Below are 17,914 nucleotides of genomic sequence, written 5' to 3' on the forward strand. Positions count from 1 at the left end.
CAACCCTAATCTGAAATTAGGCACTGTTCCCCAAAGTCCATTTATTACTTCTGCCAGTGTCTCCCTGAAACAGGGATGATTCTTTGTTTCTCCTCTATTTCTTTCTTTTTTTTTTTTTTTAAAGATTTTATTTATTTATTTGACAGAGATAGAGAAAGCCAGCGAGAGAGGGAACACAGCAGGGGAGTGGGAGAGGAAGAAGCAGGCTCACAGTGGAGGAGCCTGATGTGGGGCTCGATCCCGTAACGCTGGGATCACGCCCTGAGCCGAAGGCAGACGCTTAACGACTGCGCCACCCAGGCGCCCCTCTCCTCTATTTCTTATTCTGCAACCAACTTTTGGCTCTAACAGATCTTTATGAGAGAGAATAAGGAGGTGGGAGGATTTAATATGCAGTAGTTTGACTGGAGGAATAAAATGAAGTTAGTCTTTTCTATCAGCCCATTTAAAGGTGCTGGATGTTGACCCCCTGTACGACAGCAAGACACCATTTCCCTCATGTTTCAGCCAGGCTTTGGGCTTTCCAACACACTCCTCTGCCATTGTCTTACAAAATACTTGTAATATTGTATTGCAATATTGTAATTATTAGGGTTAATTTTGATAATAACTGCCATGGATTTGGGAGAAGTCTTATTTATTTACTCTCTGAATTGTTTTTCTGTTAAAGTGCATATACATCTTCCTTGTGCCAAATGACGCCATGTGTGTCTTCTTACCTGTTTCCTCTCAGAGATAATAGTTACATTTGAGTTTCTTCTTACATAAATTAGGGATGCTGATGATAATACCCAGTTCATACCCTGCTGTTAGGATCAATTCAGCTAATATATGTAACATACCGAGGGGTGCCTGGGTGGCTCAGCTGGTTAAGTGTCTTATTTTATTTCAGCTCAGGTCATGATCTCGGGGTCCTGAGATCGAGCCCTGTGTTGGGGCTCCACACTCAGTGGGGAGTCTGCTTGGGATCCTCTCTCCCTCTGCCACACCTCCCCCCACTACATGCTTACGTGAGCATGTGTGTGCTCTCTCAAATAAATCAATCTTTAAATATATAAATATATAACATACCAAGAACAGTGCCTGGCACATGGTCAGCATTGAATAAATGTTTGGGGCTACCATTATTTATGTTATGATTTTATACATATGTGAAATTCTTACGGTATGATGAAACATTATTATGGTTCTCCAGCTCTGTACTAATAGTTTTATTTTTCCACTTAATCCTTGTGAGGTAAAGACTGTCATTAACATCAGATTGCAAATGAAGAAACAGAGGCTTCAGAGAATGTATGGAATTTATTCCCTAGTTACAGAACTGGTAAGGTGGCAGAGCCAGCACCTGAACTGAGCTCTGTGCGATTCCATGCCCTGCGTTTGTACTACTTCCTAACCTGGGAGGGCTGTGGTACGAGCATCGGTTTCTGGCCACTAATTCAGAGTATGCTCTGTTCGAGCCAGTAATAATGCATTTTCTTTTGCCTTTATAAGTGTTTCGACCTAATACTAAACTAATTCATGTTTGCCTCAATTCTAGCCTATTTATATTACTTAATACTTTTCTGTTTTTTTTTTTTAAGTAGGCTCCACACCCAATGTGAGGCCTGAACTCATGACCCTGATGAGATCAAGGCTTCCATGCTCTACCAACTGAACCAGCCAGGCGTCCCTTACTTAATACTTCTAAAGATATGTGGCCAAATAAATATAGGCTCATTTCTCATTTTTAATGTTTAAGGGAGTTCACTTTTCCTAACCAGTACAGAAAACTTCCTAATGCAGAGAGGAGGGTAGGAATGAACTCTCGTGGTTAAAGCTCAAACGCCCATCTATTTTTTTTTTTCTCCAAGCCACTTTAGTGTAATCGCTTTCTAAAATTGTAAGGGACTAAGTGAAGGGATGGGATTGGAAATGCAATATGGAGTACCAATTCCCTTTGATAGATTCCTGCTTAGACCTTAAGATGACGACTCCACCGCCGCTGCAGTGGTCGATCCGATGTAGTCCCCCCTTCAGGTGCCGCATCACTACTTGATCTGCTTGTTTTTTATTTCTTTGTTAAGTTCTTTACATGCAGAGATCTTTAGAAATTTGGAAGGCATTTTTGGCCTAACTCGCATTTCAAGACTGCTTTACCACAGGCTCCCTGTTTGTCTTTACCAGCACGAGAGTCCTTGTTGAACCAGCTGTGTGCCACAGCCAGGCAGAAGCGACAGTGAAACGGCAGATGTGATCTACTAACTTTGATAATTTACTAAATACTTTGATACTTTAATAAAATTTTAATAAAAGTATACTTTCATAAGATACGAAGATGTCTGTCAGGACAGTCTGTTTGGACCCTCATTTAATTGATAAACCTGCATGAAATGGATTTGGGTTTTTTTTTTTTTTTTTTTTTTTAAGATTTTATGTGTTGGAGAGCATGAGAGAGTGAGCATGAGCAGGGGGAGCAAGCAGACCCCACTGAGGAGGGAGCCCGGTTCGGGACTCGAGCCCAGGTTCCTGGGATCATGACCTGAGCTGAAGGCAGACGACGCTTGACCTCCTAAGCCACCCAGGTGCCCCTGATTTGGGTAGCATTTAATAGACTGCGCAGTGTAGTTTTCTCATAGACTGAGTTTAAGATGTGTGAAAAAGGAAATCTAGTTTTCAAGTATCCAGTTTATGATGAGTTGCTTAATATGAATCTTAAAACCAGCACACTTTTGTTTTTCTGTTGCTGTTCTGTAGTTTTAGTGTTGTTGTAGTAATGCCATGTACGATCCCTTTATTCTTACGACTTATTCTTTGGTTCATCTTTAAGTTGGATATAAGAATCAACTGTTTTGAATTTTATTTAGTATGGTTGCGCTAAAACTTGGAAATGATGTGAAGCTGGGTCGTCTCTCTAGTGTAACACACTCAGTTGCTGTTTTCCCTTTCTGTTTAATAATACGAGATTTAGAAAAAAAAAGCATGTTTAATACCTAGAATGTTCTGATTATTCAAGGTACATTTTAATTTAGTTGGTGTAAAGCCATAGTCTACAGATTCTTGGTTTGATTTTTCTCTCTTCAGTTGCCTCCCCTCCCCCTATCTCAGCTCTTTTTCAGACATTTCCTATATGGTTCTCAGGCAATAGTAATAGAAGAAAAAAAGGAACTGTCCTAAGGAAAAGACCCATTTTGATGTATTTCAGATTTTTTTATGGGTACTGAAGAAAAAATTTAGCAGAGCTATAGCAAGTTCTTACCTTCTTGCATATCTCTTCCGGTATCTCTTTGTAAATGTCTGATCATCCTCCCAGTAATTGTCATTTTGCTAGAAAGTTGTATGGTTTCAGACTGTGTTGCATCCAGTGGTGTAGTGGAAAATCCCTTCTTCTGCATCTTTGGACAAGTCACGTCACCTTTGTGTGCCTCAGTCTCCCTCTTTCCTAAATATCAAGAAATTGGGCTATATGATTTGTTTCCTTTTGCTCCAAAATTAAGACACCCCCCCCCCCCCAGCAACATATTACTCCGTCAAAGATTTTATTGCTTCTGGGGATTTGAGTTCCCAATTTGTGAAATGAAACTTCATTCTTGATATGTTTAATGGCATCTGCACAGAATCTATGCACAGAGTACCATCACATACGATGTTTGCTATATCACAAACAGATTATGCGCCCTCTTAATTTTTTAGACAAGAACTTCACTTAGTGTCTGATTATAAATCCTCTTCTTTACAGTAAATTTGTGCCAGGTACAAGGATGTGCAAAATAGGGTAAAAACAAGGTTTCTTACTTCAAGGACGTAAGGCAGTTACAAGACAGGATAAGAGACAAGTTTATCTTGGTTTGTTCAGTGTGGACAAGAACAAGGTGCATGATGCAGTGTGGGTACCGGCAAGGGTACTAACTCGGACTGGAGAAGACGGAGGAGAGTGGATGTGAGGCACTTTGGTGATGCCCTTGTCGAGTCCGAAGTGACTCACATTTAGTTGAGTGGGAGGAGCAGGTTGTACTAACACAGGGAAGCAAGAGAGGAAGGTTTGGAAAACTACTGAAGGTTGTGTGTGTTTATATAGAAAAGGAAGTCAGTGCCCCGAGCATAAAGAACTAAGAAATCTGAAATTAATCTTAAAGCATTAAGGAGCCCCTGAGGGATTCGAAGCAGAGAACACAATCAAATGTGTTCCTGGTGTTGCTTGAATTAAAACAATCTTTATGAGACTTAAAGCATTCAACAAATCAAGTCTCAGTAAAAAATTTGAGGTCTCACATACATTTTCCACTGATGAAGTTTTCTGAATTCTGCGTCTTGGAATACCTATTAAAGGTAACTCCCCTAATCTATAATACCCTTTTTAAGCCTTCCTGCTAGGGGTGATTATTGCTTTTAGCTCTAACACCTTTGCTAGAGCTAATCTTTAATTTCTTATGGACTTATTTCCGTATGCTTTGTTTTCTCAGGGTTACTCATTTGCAACCCTTTGTGAAACATGCCTGCCCTTAAAAAACTTAGACTGTGATATGTATATGCCTTGATGTGTGTTTGAGACATGTTCCTGGCGGGGGTTTTGCATTTAGAACCAGATAAAAGTACAATTCTTCCTTTCGGGTGAATTTTGAGGACTGTGGCCTGAATTGTGGTTGGAGATCGCATCCTTCTGTGTGCTCCACTTCTGAGCTCTTTTGGAGGGTCTAGTGTAGCCACCTGTCTGTAAAACCTTAATGCTGCCACAAGACCTTTGCTACACTCTACCAGAGCCAGAGCTAACTTTTACTTAGTGAGATTGTCATTTTTCAGACAGTCCCATCAAGACTCCATTTTTTGATATGAACAGCAATTAATTCTCAGTTTAAATAGGCACAAGCATGACCTTGTCCACTCCTTTCAGCTGAAGAGATTGAATGGAGCTTTTCAAAAAAGTCTGAAGTGGCAAGTATCTAATTTTCAGGTTTAATGTTTATAGTTCTGGGTCAGTAATTGACAAGTGATAGAAGTTGTTCAATGGTGATCTTGCCAGTGGGAGATTTTTCAAATGTCCTTAGTTTAATAAAGAAGGAATTGCTTTGTTCATTTATAGACCTTATCTCTTTAATCTGTTGGTATTAATGTCCACTGTCACTGATCTTTCCTTGATAAATCAGAAAAATGAGAGCAGTTGTGTTTTTGGACAAAGGCATTTCGATGGACTTCTGTTGAAAGTAATGTACTGGGATTTTAAACTTTACTATATATGTGTAATAAAGTACTAATTCTTATCCATAAGATATTTTCATTCCATTTAATTCTGTGTATTTTGATTAACTTGTGTTTTGATAGCCCATTCTTAGAATATGTGTTACTTGTCCTTGAATGTTTAATGTATAATTAGTTTTAGTTGCTGATGAAGAAATGAGTTTTTAATTACAAGGAATATATTGTGTTTCAAACTATTCCATTTTCAAGACCTAATTACTTTGATAAATCTATTTTTATCTCTATTTTGTCCAGTGTGATCTCATTTGTGAAGAACAATTTGAGAAGCCATTGGCTAGAGCATTTATTTGCCTGGTGCTTCTAACTGCTTCCCTTCCTTCCCCTCAAGTAATCTCAGTATTGCTTGCCTTTGTTTATTATATCACTTGTAGGGTTGTGAGAAATTCCAGAATAAACCTGAGTTTTAAATTGCTATCTTTGGAGTAGATTGGTGTTCAGTGTTGTACTCCCTGTATCATCTTTAAATATTTAAATTGCAGACTCTCTGGCTGCCTCTTAAATTAGATCCTTCACTTAGTAGTTTTGACATTTCATAACCTTGCTCCTCAGGCATTAAATATTCACCTGTTTAAATGGCAGTGAAAATTTAAAATCCAAACCCATTCTATTAATCCAGTGAATGTAGATTGGAGAACAGCTTGCAGTTGGTGAAGGAAGAAGCTGTTTTGACCCCACTGGGTCACATGCTGGAGGTTCATTGTATTGAAGTATTTCTAATACATAATTTGCCATGAAACAAAACCATCTCTTGGGTCTTCTCCAAGAGGTTGTAACCTTGAAGAACCATAAAAATAGACTTAACACTTCGAGGTTTTAGATAACTCAAGAGTGGTTCTCTTAGTGATTCAAGGCACCAGTTCAAGCTCCACATCCACAGAAAAATCAGAATGGAGAAGGTTGCTGATATTTGCTAGATACAAAATTTTGTCTGGAAACGGATTTGACTCTCCAAGTACAAGTCCTTATCCCACTGGGGGAGTCTTCTCCCTGCTTTGATCTAAGTACATTCCGTTGATAATCCTTGGAGATGCAAGAAGAAGAAGAAGAAATATTTTGCTTGTCTCGGAAGGGAGGATGTTGAGACGTGACCCCTTGGTCTGGGAGAGGGATGGCTGCCCTGCCTTACATTTTTATTTCTTGGAAGTGGATGAGGGAGGGGTAGAGGGAGATACATTGCTCATTTAATTCATTCTAAGAATTAGAAAGTAATAAAACTAATTTAAAAATTCTAATTATCATGTGCAGTTTCTGCAATGAGTCTCCATTAGTGACCAGTCATTCTTGGGAGAAGTTACTTTTTAGAAATATTAATGGAAAATGAAATAAAATAACTTTGGCTTAACTATATTTTCTAGTGTCATCCTCTTTTCTTCTTAGCTCAGTTTCACTGTGTGTGTGTGTGTGTGTGTGTAAGAAACAACCAAGATTCATTTAATTTTTCCAAACTTTTAGAACAAAAGTTACTGTAGTGTAAATTGTACAAAGAAAACTGGACAAGGATACAAGGACATGGGGTCAGAAGATCAGAGTTTGAATCCGGTGGTATGTAACATTAGGCATGTTATTTACCTTGTCGCTACCTATTTGCCCAGCTATAAAATACTAATATGTGCCTTACCTACCACAAACAAAACACTGTTTGAAAATGCTTTGTGCATGGTGAAGTTTCGTTAAGTCCCTAAGTGTAAATTAAATGGAAATATTATTTGTTACTACCGTGAGTTTGTATGCAGTATAGTCACCTCTGTCCTGCCTGTGGTGATGGGAACCAGTTCCTGAAAAAGTTACTGAAAAATACTCTTGAGGAGGCTTATTATTGGTTCTTGGAGCCCTTTTAATGTGGCTGCATTCTAAAAACATACCCAGGATTTGTTTTAATCAGGTATGGTAGGACATGCAGACATGGAAATTATTATGAAAGAAGTTTATAGTTACATATCTTTAGAAACGGGGGGAGGGGTGCCACATGACACGTAGGGCCACGTGGGGAAGCATCAGGATGGTCAGGAGGCAGAGAGGAGGGCAGGGCATGGCCCAGGGCTTGTTTGGTTTTTTTTTTGTTTTGTTTTGTTTTGTTTTGTTTTGTTTTTTTGAGTTCCTAGTGGGAAGTTAAGGGCCAGGCAGTAGAGGGTTCTAGCCTGTAGGGGGTAGGGGTTGTTTTCAGGATTCTGCCCTGGGGTTAGGACCGGGGGAAATAGGGTTGGTATGTGAGAATTTGACAGAAGAGTTATGGGTGTAGACTCTGGATTTGTTGTTTACATATCAAAAGCATGCTCAGAGGAGAGTCATTTACTATCTCCCAATAAGTAGCTATTCCTGGGAGGGTCAGTCTCTCCAGGATCAAGGCCCCAAATGCTAGAGCATCAAGAATACAGAAAATAAAATATTGTCAGTACAGGCTGAGAATTAAAGAAACAATGTGAACTTAAGACCAGACATTGAAGGGGGAAAAAAAAAGCAGATAACATAACTGACCCAAGTATGTTTTCAAAGCTTTTATATAAGCACTAAATATAAACCGGTTTTCCTAAATATATTTTAGGATAACTTTTAAAACACTCCACCCACACTCCTCTGAAATGCACAGAGCAGTAAATGTCACTGCATGAGTAAATTATTCTGGAACACAGTAATGGTCTCAGGTTACTCTCACTTTTAATGGTCTGTGTCTTTATGTATATTCTCAGATGCATGTAGAGGTAAATAATATTTATATTCACCCAGGTTTTTAGGTTCTGTGCTAAGAATTTTATGTAGATTAGAAATTATTTTATTAATTATTCCTAATAACCATACAAAGAAGGTACACATTTATGTGGTAATAGACTTGCATAATTTATGCAAGTTCACAGAGCCTTCAGTGAATTGCATGTAGTTTTGAACCCAGGCATGCTGGTTAGAGAGCTGTCCCCTGTAACTACATTACACTACCAAACGCCTTGCTTGAGCTCCTGGAGTGGCTGCCTGCCTCCAAGGCCTGCTTCATCAGCCCCTGGAAGGGAGCCTCCCAAGTTTGAGAATGTACAGATGCTTACTCTGTTGGTCGTGGGAAGTGGTGCTTCCTAAAGGGAACACTTCAGTCACGTGATCCAGAGAAGACTAACAGCTGACTTGCTGAGAGCTCCCTGCGCTCAAAGCAAGAGTTTAAGTGGTGGGATTTTTAGCTTACCGGGTAATTGAGGATTGTGCTTTAGAGAAGAAATTGGGTATTCATTTTTTCACATCACTAAGTGCATATGTAGTTCATTTGTTTTGTTTTTCAGTTCATAGCAGTCCCAGAACTACATTCCACTTGAATTATTTTGGTGATCACTTGGAATTTTCCTTCATTTCTTACTTTTCACTTACATTTAAGTTCCCCAATCTTCATTCTTCTTAAGTGTTTAGGCGTAGAGAAAGAGCACATGTGAATAGTTACCTATCTTCTCTCTACCACTATTCCAGATTCCTTGTGCTCCTAGGACAGGTCAGTGCTCACTTGACTTCAGATATAGTCTGTGGACCAACAGGTGTATTTTTACTTGTTAATGAGCAAATTTGTTGAATAAAGGGTAAGAATATTAAATGTTAACACTAGTGGGGGAGGGATGAAAGATAGCAAGACTTTTATAAAGTAGAATAAAACCTGGCACTTTTTTTTTTTTTCCCCTGAAAAGCCAAAAATAAAAAGGTGATAACACTGGACATAATTTAAACCATGTAGAAAATATCTGAAAATACCAGAAGCTTGTTTAAATTGAAAAGATAGTTTCTCTGTTGTTTTTGTAATGAACAATGGACTAGATTAAAGGTGGATACTAATAGATAAAAGTAGCAAGCAGAAGTTATCTTGTGATGGTACCTGAACAAATCCATCTGAGTTAGACCCACTGGCCATTTTTATGAATGATATGAAAGATGGGGGGTGGTATATTGTGGAGTTTTTGCAGTTAGACAGTCCAGGAAAGCTCAGAATTAAACCAGAGGGAATGTGGTCAGGACTAGCACATGGGACTTAGAGCTATCCGAAAATTGGCAGAGATAGTTGTAAGCAAAGAGCCATCGATTATAATTTGGGCAAGCTCTTGATGACTGCATGAACTGTCCCTTAAATCCTGTGGTCTAGCAAGCCACTGTGGACCCACAGGATCAGTGGGGTATTAGATGGGTTTTACTCAGCAAATATTCAAGCATCTACCACATGCCAAGATATCGAGGATAACCAGGATAAGAGAGAGAGATGTTCCTTAGAGCATGGAGCTTACGTGAAGAATGTTGATTACAAATAAATACAGACAGACTTATTTTGTCTTCCATCCTTCTAGAATTATGAATACTATATCTTAGAGGAAGCTTTTTGAAAGGATACATAAAATGGTAGGTAGAGCCAATAAAGGGACTTAAGACATTTTGGAAAATCAATGTTACGGAGACTTGTGGACAAGAAGACAATAAGCAAAGAATAACAAGGGATATAGCTCATTCACATACTTAAATTTCTGGGAGTTTAGGGTTGTTAGAAAGTTATTTTGGCGGTGAATCAAAAAGGCATACTTACTGATAATAGTATGACTTTTTAGAAACTTTGTGCCACCAGCTGTAGAGATGGGAGAGGCTCAAAAACAGGTCACAGAAATGTGTTGGATGAATTTGGAGTCCTTAAGCTTCATTATTCGATTGAGCCTACCTTCCTAGTTTAGGGGTTTGGCCCCACTGAGGACAACTTATTACCATGAGTACTACTGTACTATGCCATTTGTTTTGAAAACCTGCAAACCTAGGGATAAATATTCTCTTTTCTTCCCCATAGTGGAGTGGCATTTCCCCTTTGTTGAGCATTTCTCCAGAAATGAGTAAAACTGTCTTTGCCAGACTTGCTTTAACTTCATTGTTTGTTACGTGCTCCGTATGGAAGAGCTGCTGACTAACTTTAGACAGTCTTTGAGTTTCTGAAGGAGGTAACTGAGTGTGCATAGATGCTTAATTTCATTTTCCTTTCCTAGGTTTCCTATGCTCGCCCAAGTTCAGCTTCTATCAGAGACGCGAATTTGTACGTCAGCGGACTTCCGAAAACAATGACCCAGAAGGAGTTGGAGCAGCTTTTTTCACAATATGGACGCATCATTACTTCTCGTATTCTTGTTGACCAGGTCACTGGTAAGTAGGCAGCTGCTCTAGACACTCTTTTACACTTTCCGAGTGGCAGATTGTGAAATATTCTGCCTTTCCGTACAGCAATCTTGCCTCTGGAACACATCAAAGGTGTATGTTGCCTAGAAAATGCAATTTTCTGCTGGAATTGTTCATAAATATGCATGGATAAAAATAGATTGTGGAGTGGAGTGAGCGAGCTTGAGTCATTTCCATCCCGAAGGGGCAGGTTCGAAGTCTGTTTTATGGCATGTAATAAATTTGTAGATGATATAATCCTCATTTCCAAGCTGCTGCGTGAAAAAAGCCCCTATCCTCCTCATAAAGTACTCCTCCTGATAAATAGTCTTGTTTTTTGTGAAAAGCATAGTTTAACACAGCAGTGTGTACCTAGTTCTCTAAGGGAGGATGACACTGTGTCCACACCAGCTGTTCAGGCTGGTTTCTAGGTCCATGCTGTGTTAGATGGGCATGTGTAAGAGTTTGACATTTTGAATGTTAGAAATTTATTTTATACCTGGTATAACTTTTGACCAAACTGAAATGAGAAGACTAATAGGTTTATTAAAACTTTTGTAAGGGAGCTCTTCTGCCAAGGCTTTTAAAAAAAAGTTAGCAATATAGATTTAATTATGGGTTTTAAGAATAAATTAATAATTTTCAGTTATAAAAACAATGCTTACTCTTTTTAAAAACATACCGAAAACAGAGAAACATGGTAAGGAGGGGGAAATTAACTGTAGTGCCATATGGTCAAGCAGTCCCATTAAGATTTTGTGGGTTTTGAGGAAAACATAGATTTTCCTCTTTAGTTTTCTTTGTGTTTCTTCCTTTTCTTTCCTCTCACTTTCCCTGTTTCCTTTCCCCTTTCCCTCTCTCTCTTCTAATACCAGAGGAGATGCATCCTCATGTATTACAATGTCTGTTTTCTTTCTGAAGGAAGCAGTGGATAATCTCTCATAATCCTTTGTATTTCTGTAGGTCTGTTATTTTTCCTCTTTCATTTCTGATTTTGAGTCCACTCTCTTCTTTATATTGATGTATCTGGCTAGAGGTTTATCAGTTTTGCTGATCTTTTCAAAGAAGCAGCTCCTGGTTTTCATTGATCTGTTCTACTTATTGTCTTTTTAGTTTCTATATCATTCATTTCTGTTCTAATCTTTAAAAAAAAAAAAAGAAAGAAAAAGGCCATAGATTAACTACAGAATAAAATCAGGCCAAGTTTTTAATTCTTGAAGTGAAGATCTGAGTTTGAACAGAAGCAGCCCATGTTCTGCTTCCCTGTGCGGTTAATCGGCCTCATACATAAGGAGCATCATCCTTCAGAGTTCTGGGTAGAGAGCTATCTACCTCATATACATGCTTGGCAGAAGGGCCGATAGGTTTTGCTATATGAAGAAAAGTCTAGGAAAGGAACATAAAAAAATACGGTCTTTACATCATAGCTGTGTTTTCTAATCTTCCTTGTACATTCTGTCAGTCTGCTATATAACACAGACTGCTAGTCATTTAAATAGAAGAAATCCAGGTCTAGCAATCCAGATAAATTTGCTTAAAGCAACAGAATTGCCCTTTTTTGTTTCGGATCATTCACGCATTTTTAATTCATCATTTTTAATGAGCACTTGATGAGTCGGGAGTAGATTTCACTTCTGATACAGAAAGCCCATCTCTTTAACTCTGAAGCTGGGCATTGTACCAAGGCTTTGGGTTATTCTTTGTTTCCTTTTTTTTTTTTTTCCTCTAAGATTTATTTATTTCAGAGAGAGGGAGAGAGAGGGCATGCAAGAGCGTGCACTCACAAGTGGGTGGAGAGGCAGAGGGAAAGAATCTCAAGGATACTCCCCACTGAGCTCCAAGCCAGACTTTGGGCTCCATCTCACGACCCATGAGATCTTGACCTGAGCCGAAACTAAGAGTCAGATGCTGAACGGATTGAGCCAGCCAGGCGCCCCGCTTTGGGTTATTCTGATGCATGCTCAAGTTAGAGGACTTCATGTTTAGGTGACTCAGTCTTTGTGGAGGCTGTTGCATTGCTAATCTAATGCTTTCCTCATGGAACATTTAAGCTCTAGGGGTTATTAATTCTTCATGTTAGTGGATAACTAAAAGAATATGTTTATTGTCATTTCACCATTTTATTTCTAATCTTTATACTTAGGACTTCCAAGGTGAAATTATTCACTTTACCTGAAATGGAAAAGAAAACCCTGCAATTTTGTTATTCAGCCATCAGGTGGTAATAATGTACAACTGATATAACTTAAATAGGAAAGGAAAAGTGGTATGGGCTGAGATAAGTGTATATGGAAGAAATGCTTCTCCACCTTAGAATAAAATTCTAAGCCCTTGAACTTACACAGTGATAATTACAAAGCAAGTAGAACTTCATTCCTTTTTAAAGTTCCTACAAATCATGATGGTCTAGTACATTTTCTCAGCCTATCTTTCTCAGTAACCTCTCGTTCTCTTCCTCATTGACATACTCTGAATCATCTAGACTTTTCTACCTAGTAGTCCCAAGCTGGTACAGCTAGTACCGATTTGCTTGCCAAGAAAGTGTTTCCCTACAACTGTTTATGTCCGGATGGCCAGCTATGGCCACGTCAAGTAGCCCATTTAAGCTAATTAAATGGAATGGGTTGGGTTTTTCTCGGCCATTTTTCAAAAGCTGGACGGGTATTTGGCCAACCCTCTGCTTTCCAATTCTTGTCTCTCAGAGTGGGGAGAGCATGAGACAGAGAATGACATTTCCATAGGAGTAATACTGCTAGAGCCAGAAAGCTTTGAGGCTTTATTTCTTTTTTCTTTATTTTAAAAATGTAGGTCCTCTTTTATCCCTTTTTCTCCATAATAATATTGTTTCTCTCATAAAGTATAGCTAGTTAAAATCAGTGGGGGCAGTTTCAGGGAACCAGAAAAGCCTCTTCATTCATTTTTCTTAGCGGATCAGTATCCTATGTAATATTATTAAGTAGAACTTTATTATTTAAAAATTTAGCTGAAATATCTTTCAACCACTGTGATGTATTTTTAGCATAGCTTTTTAGCATTTTTTGCAAATGCCTGGTTTTGTTCTCCTCATTACAAGAAAGGAAGCTACTGTGCCCTTCATTATCTAGTACCGTTATTTGAGAAATAGAAATCAGGCATCCTGTCATTGACATTACTAAAGGCAGGGGAGTAGATGGGGGAGAGAGAAGGTGGCAGGTAGGGAGAACCCATACATATTTGCATGCTTTCTGTTTGGGCTTATTGGTCGGCATGTAATAATGGGTATTCAGATTGTATAGATGACTTCATGCATTAAAAAAGAAATACAAAATTGTGATTCTAGACTGAATTGCTACTAAGGTAAGGTAAAACTTTCCTCCTCCTGTGATTTTGTGGCAGATGTTATATGTGGGTGAAAACATGTTTTTGAGAAGGAAAAATTAATTTATCCTTTCTTCTCTCCCTCCCTTCTCCTTCCGCTCCCTCTTTCCCAAATCTTTCCCCCAATCTACCAATAGGCATATCAAGGGGTGTAGGGTTTATTCGATTTGACAAGCGGATTGAGGCAGAAGAAGCTATCAAAGGCCTAAATGGCCAGAAACCTCCTGGTGCCACAGAGCCAATCACTGTAAAGTTTGCTAATAATCCAAGCCAAAAAACCAATCAGGCCATCCTTTCCCAGCTGTACCAGTCTCCAAACAGAAGGTATCCAGGACCACTAGCTCAGCAGGCACAGCGTTTTAGGTAAGTCTGGTCTGGTTCTTAGCCCAGCTACTTCACTCAGAACTCTCTGGTTCACTCTGCAGTACTTTTGTTGACAGGATTCTGGTTTGTTCTTACTGTTGTTGGTGGTGTTTTCTTTCTTTTTCTTATAGGCACAGAGAAAACCTATTTGGTATATAGTGTCTTTTGCTAATATTGAAGGTGGTAACAAAAAAGGACAATAAGCTATAGCAGTCAGTCTCAACTGGAGAGTAATTTTGCCCCTCGAGACATTTGGCAGCATCTGGAGACATTTATATGGGTATAACTTGGGTGCGGGTGCTCCTGGCGTCTCCTGGGTCGAGGTCAGGGGTGCCGAACATCCTACAGTGCACAGGGTAGCCCCCGACAGAAGCAAATCGTCTCACCCCAAACATCAGTAGTGTGAGTTTGAGGAACCCTCACCTACGGAGTCCCGGGTTCTTTCTGTTTCCAGTGCTTCTGATTTCCCCTTTCTAGTTTTTTTTTTTTTTTTCTTGGTAAGATTTTATTCTCATATTTCATCTTTTAGGTCAAGCTCTTTCAGTTACTTTGTTTTATAACATGTACACCACTATGGAGATATAACCCGTGTGAAGACATCAAGTTTCTACAAATGGATCCCTCTCCCCTTTTAAAAATTGTTATTTCTTGTATTTTAGGGGTTGGCAAACCTCCTCCGTAAAGGGCTGGATAGTAAATATTTTAGGCTTTGGGGGTCATGGTCTCTGCAGCATATAGATCCTTTTTTTAAACAGCTCTTTAAAAATGAAAAAAACATTCTTCACTCCTGGGCTATACAGAAACAGATGGCAGTGTGGATTTGGCCTGTGGGTGGTAGTTTTCAGACCCCTGTATAGTCCGTAGAATGACTATGCATCCTCATCCCAAAGAAGACATTCTGTCTTGTAGACAAGCATAAATATTTCGATTTTTCGAGTTTTAATTTAAACCTGAGGTAACAATCAAATCAAGAGTCATTTTAAAAACATCTCTAATCTGCATGTGAGAACAGTGGCTTTAAGACATAAACACAGCACAAAGAACTTAACGGTTTCTTAAGCAAAGCCACCCAGTTTTTTTCCCAGAACATTTTTCAATATCCTTTTTGGCCATATGGTATACTGCAGCCATAATTCCATCTAACCCCATGCTAATTTTTTTTTTTTTTATTCCCAAGTGCATTATCAGTTTTCTTTCTTTCCTTGCAGGGACAGAATAGTTAATTACCAAAAATAGAATCACAAATGTAGCTTAATGAGGAGTTACGTTTTTGAGCTCAAATCACGTGCATTTTTTCATTGGGGTATTTAGGGTGCTAAAGAGTGGAGATAAAATTGGTCAGATACCTGCTTTTACAAAAATACTCAGTTGTGTCACCTGAGGTGTGAGAAAGAAATTTGTCATGAAGACTATGTTCAGTTCCTACTTAGGATAGCTTTTGCCCTGGCAGGAGAGGTGGTACTGTCAAAAGGATCCATTTGAAACTGGATGACTGGGTTACCCAGTTGATTGAGCCTGTGTTCACACTCTGCTTTAAACTTTGCGATGTTTTAAAAATAAAAACAACAACAACAAAAAACAAAATCCAACACATTGTCAGGAAACACTGCTCCCTTTGACTGTGGTGGATGGTCAAGGCCATGGCTGCAGGGGGAAAGATGCATTGGAGCAGCTTGATGCTTGCTTTTGTGGAGAAAAATCTCACAAAGCTGTTGTTTGTTTGTTTTTTTAAAGCTCCGCCTGTAGGTTTCCTGCGTGGCATCTTAAAGTGAATAATAGTTTCTGCACATTTTGCACAAACTTGAGGGAATTTTAGAAGTGTTTCCTGGACAGCCTAACTAGTTAATTTCAGAGCTCTTTGCGGTCTAGAAAAGAGTTTTGAGCTTACTACATAGAGGAGGTTCTTTGAGACTTACTGGTTGATTTCAACCCTGTGAAAATACAAAATGTTTGACGTTGATAGCTGTGTTCGTTTTAAATTGTTGGTTATTTCTGGTTTCCATTGTAAGCTCTGGTTTCATTTTATGGTGGTTATTAAGTAAGACTGTGTTCTGTGAGTTAAGACTGATGGAGGAGGAAGATCAGACCAGAGGTCTGAGGTGGCAGGATCTGCAGGGGGACGCCTCATCATTGAAATGGCGAGGCGTGCAGAAGACTTGCGGATGAGGCTGGTAACTGCTGGGTTTGCACACAGCCCCACCCAGCCCACTCCCTGCATGCTCTGTGCTTCTTCCTTGTGGGTTGGGAAGGCTTTCCAGAGTGTTCTGATGGTCAAATTTATTATCTTTCTAAATATCTTTCTGCCCATCCTTTGCTGTTACCCTTTTGTTCCATATGTTATTAAGTTGAAATTCTTCCTTTCTTTCACTTCTAGGAAAAGAAATCCTGAAAACGGGAGTAAGAATTGTCTGTTGTAAGGGAACCAGGGTTTCAGAAAATGGAGATTTTTATTGTCCTTTCAAATTCCTGACTTTCTCGTCTCTATGGCCCTCTGTTCCTTCCTTTCATAAGCTCTGCGTAGATAGTAAGTAATGAACTAGTCTTTGAGCTCAGTGAAAGTGCTTGGTCTAGACGCCATGTTAGAAGAAATTGGGAGCCTTTATTCCTAGAGTTCAGGTTTAACCTGATGTATGTTTGGTTGCTTTTAATACTTTAAAAACTTGGTTGTCATTACCTTTATTCCCCTCTCCACCCCCCTACCCCCGTTAAATTAAAGTTGAATCTTCTTTCTCTTCATAAAGACCGTTGAATTAAGGACTTGCTTGTTTTGTTGGTATTTTACTCTTCCCTCATTCAAGTCTAGATCATTACAGAAATATTTTGTCCTTAACATCTGTGTCCTAATGCTCTTAGCCTTCAGTTTGTCACCTTCCAGCAGACACTTAGAACATTTCTCACTGTTTTTTTATGTTGTCATAGTACCTTGGGAGTTGAAAGAGATTGGAGAATATAAGTTATAAGTATTGTAATAATAGTCAAGGATATTTTTAATATTCATGAAATGCACCATATCTTTTAAGGTAAAAAAAATTGTCAAACCCATGCAATAAGGGTTAAGTTTAAAAGTGGGCTTGTGAAGTTTATGACTCAGTCAACCCATACGAATAGAGAATTATTTTAACATGAGCACTGTTGATCTAATATGCTTACTTAATTGACTACAGTTTTCAAAATAAAACCATCCTTATTTATTTGGGTGGATAGTGTAATTCAAGCCTCTTAAGTATATTTTTGGGACACAGTGTCAGAATTAAGCTTTCCGCCAAATTTTTCATCTCTCTTCTTGTGGAGCAGCTTTAATTTTATTGAATGTGATCTAGTCTAATGGCCTGTGTGCCTGCTTCTGTAAGCCTTCATGCATTTTTAAAGGAGCCCTTTAAATCCATGCTTGTGTTGCGTTGAAGGCATGTGCTGGTTGCTACTATCATAATTTCCCCTTGGAAGAAACTGATATCAGTCCTGAATAATTTTTTTTTTTTTTTTTTTTTCTGTTAGAGGATAGATGACACCATCTAATAGGGTAAGGGGGTAAGTTGATGATCTTGTGGTTTAACTTCAAAGCACATCTTGGCCAGTGCTTTGGAGAGATTTTGAGAACCATTATTTGTAGAGTTCAGAGTTGCACTTTCTTTCCCATTAGGAATCTCTATATTTTTATTTCTGACTTTAAATTGACTTCACATTTCCCTTTCTACTTGCATGTGGGCCTCCCCATAGTCTGTCAGCTCAATTTCTTGGAAACTAAGTAGGTGTTTTCTTTTTGTAGATCTCTAACTTTGAAATGGGAATGCTTTACCTGATTTTTGGTTCT

The 17,914-nt window shown here is 38.8% G+C and overlaps 1 protein-coding gene across 6 annotated transcripts in view; it reads left to right on the forward strand.

Moving 5' to 3' along the window:
* The window catches only part of ELAVL2 (ELAV like RNA binding protein 2), a 134,538-nt gene that overhangs the window by 109,140 nt on the left and 7,484 nt on the right, over window positions 1-17,914 (forward strand). For all 6 annotated transcript variants that reach the window (XM_087869610.1, XM_087869608.1, XM_045780497.2 and 3 more), the window contains exons 4-5: window positions 10,218-10,371; window positions 13,878-14,103. In XM_087869610.1, the coding sequence (XP_087725736.1) occupies window positions 10,218-10,371; window positions 13,878-14,103 (380 nt within the window). The remainder of the gene's footprint in view (window positions 1-10,217; window positions 10,372-13,877; window positions 14,104-17,914) is intronic.

This window comes from Ursus americanus, chromosome 18 (assembly GCF_024610735.1).
Source record: "Ursus americanus isolate L20-20 chromosome 18, mUrsAme1.1.p, whole genome shotgun sequence".
In the NCBI taxonomy this organism is placed as follows: Eukaryota; Metazoa; Chordata; class Mammalia; order Carnivora; family Ursidae; genus Ursus; species Ursus americanus.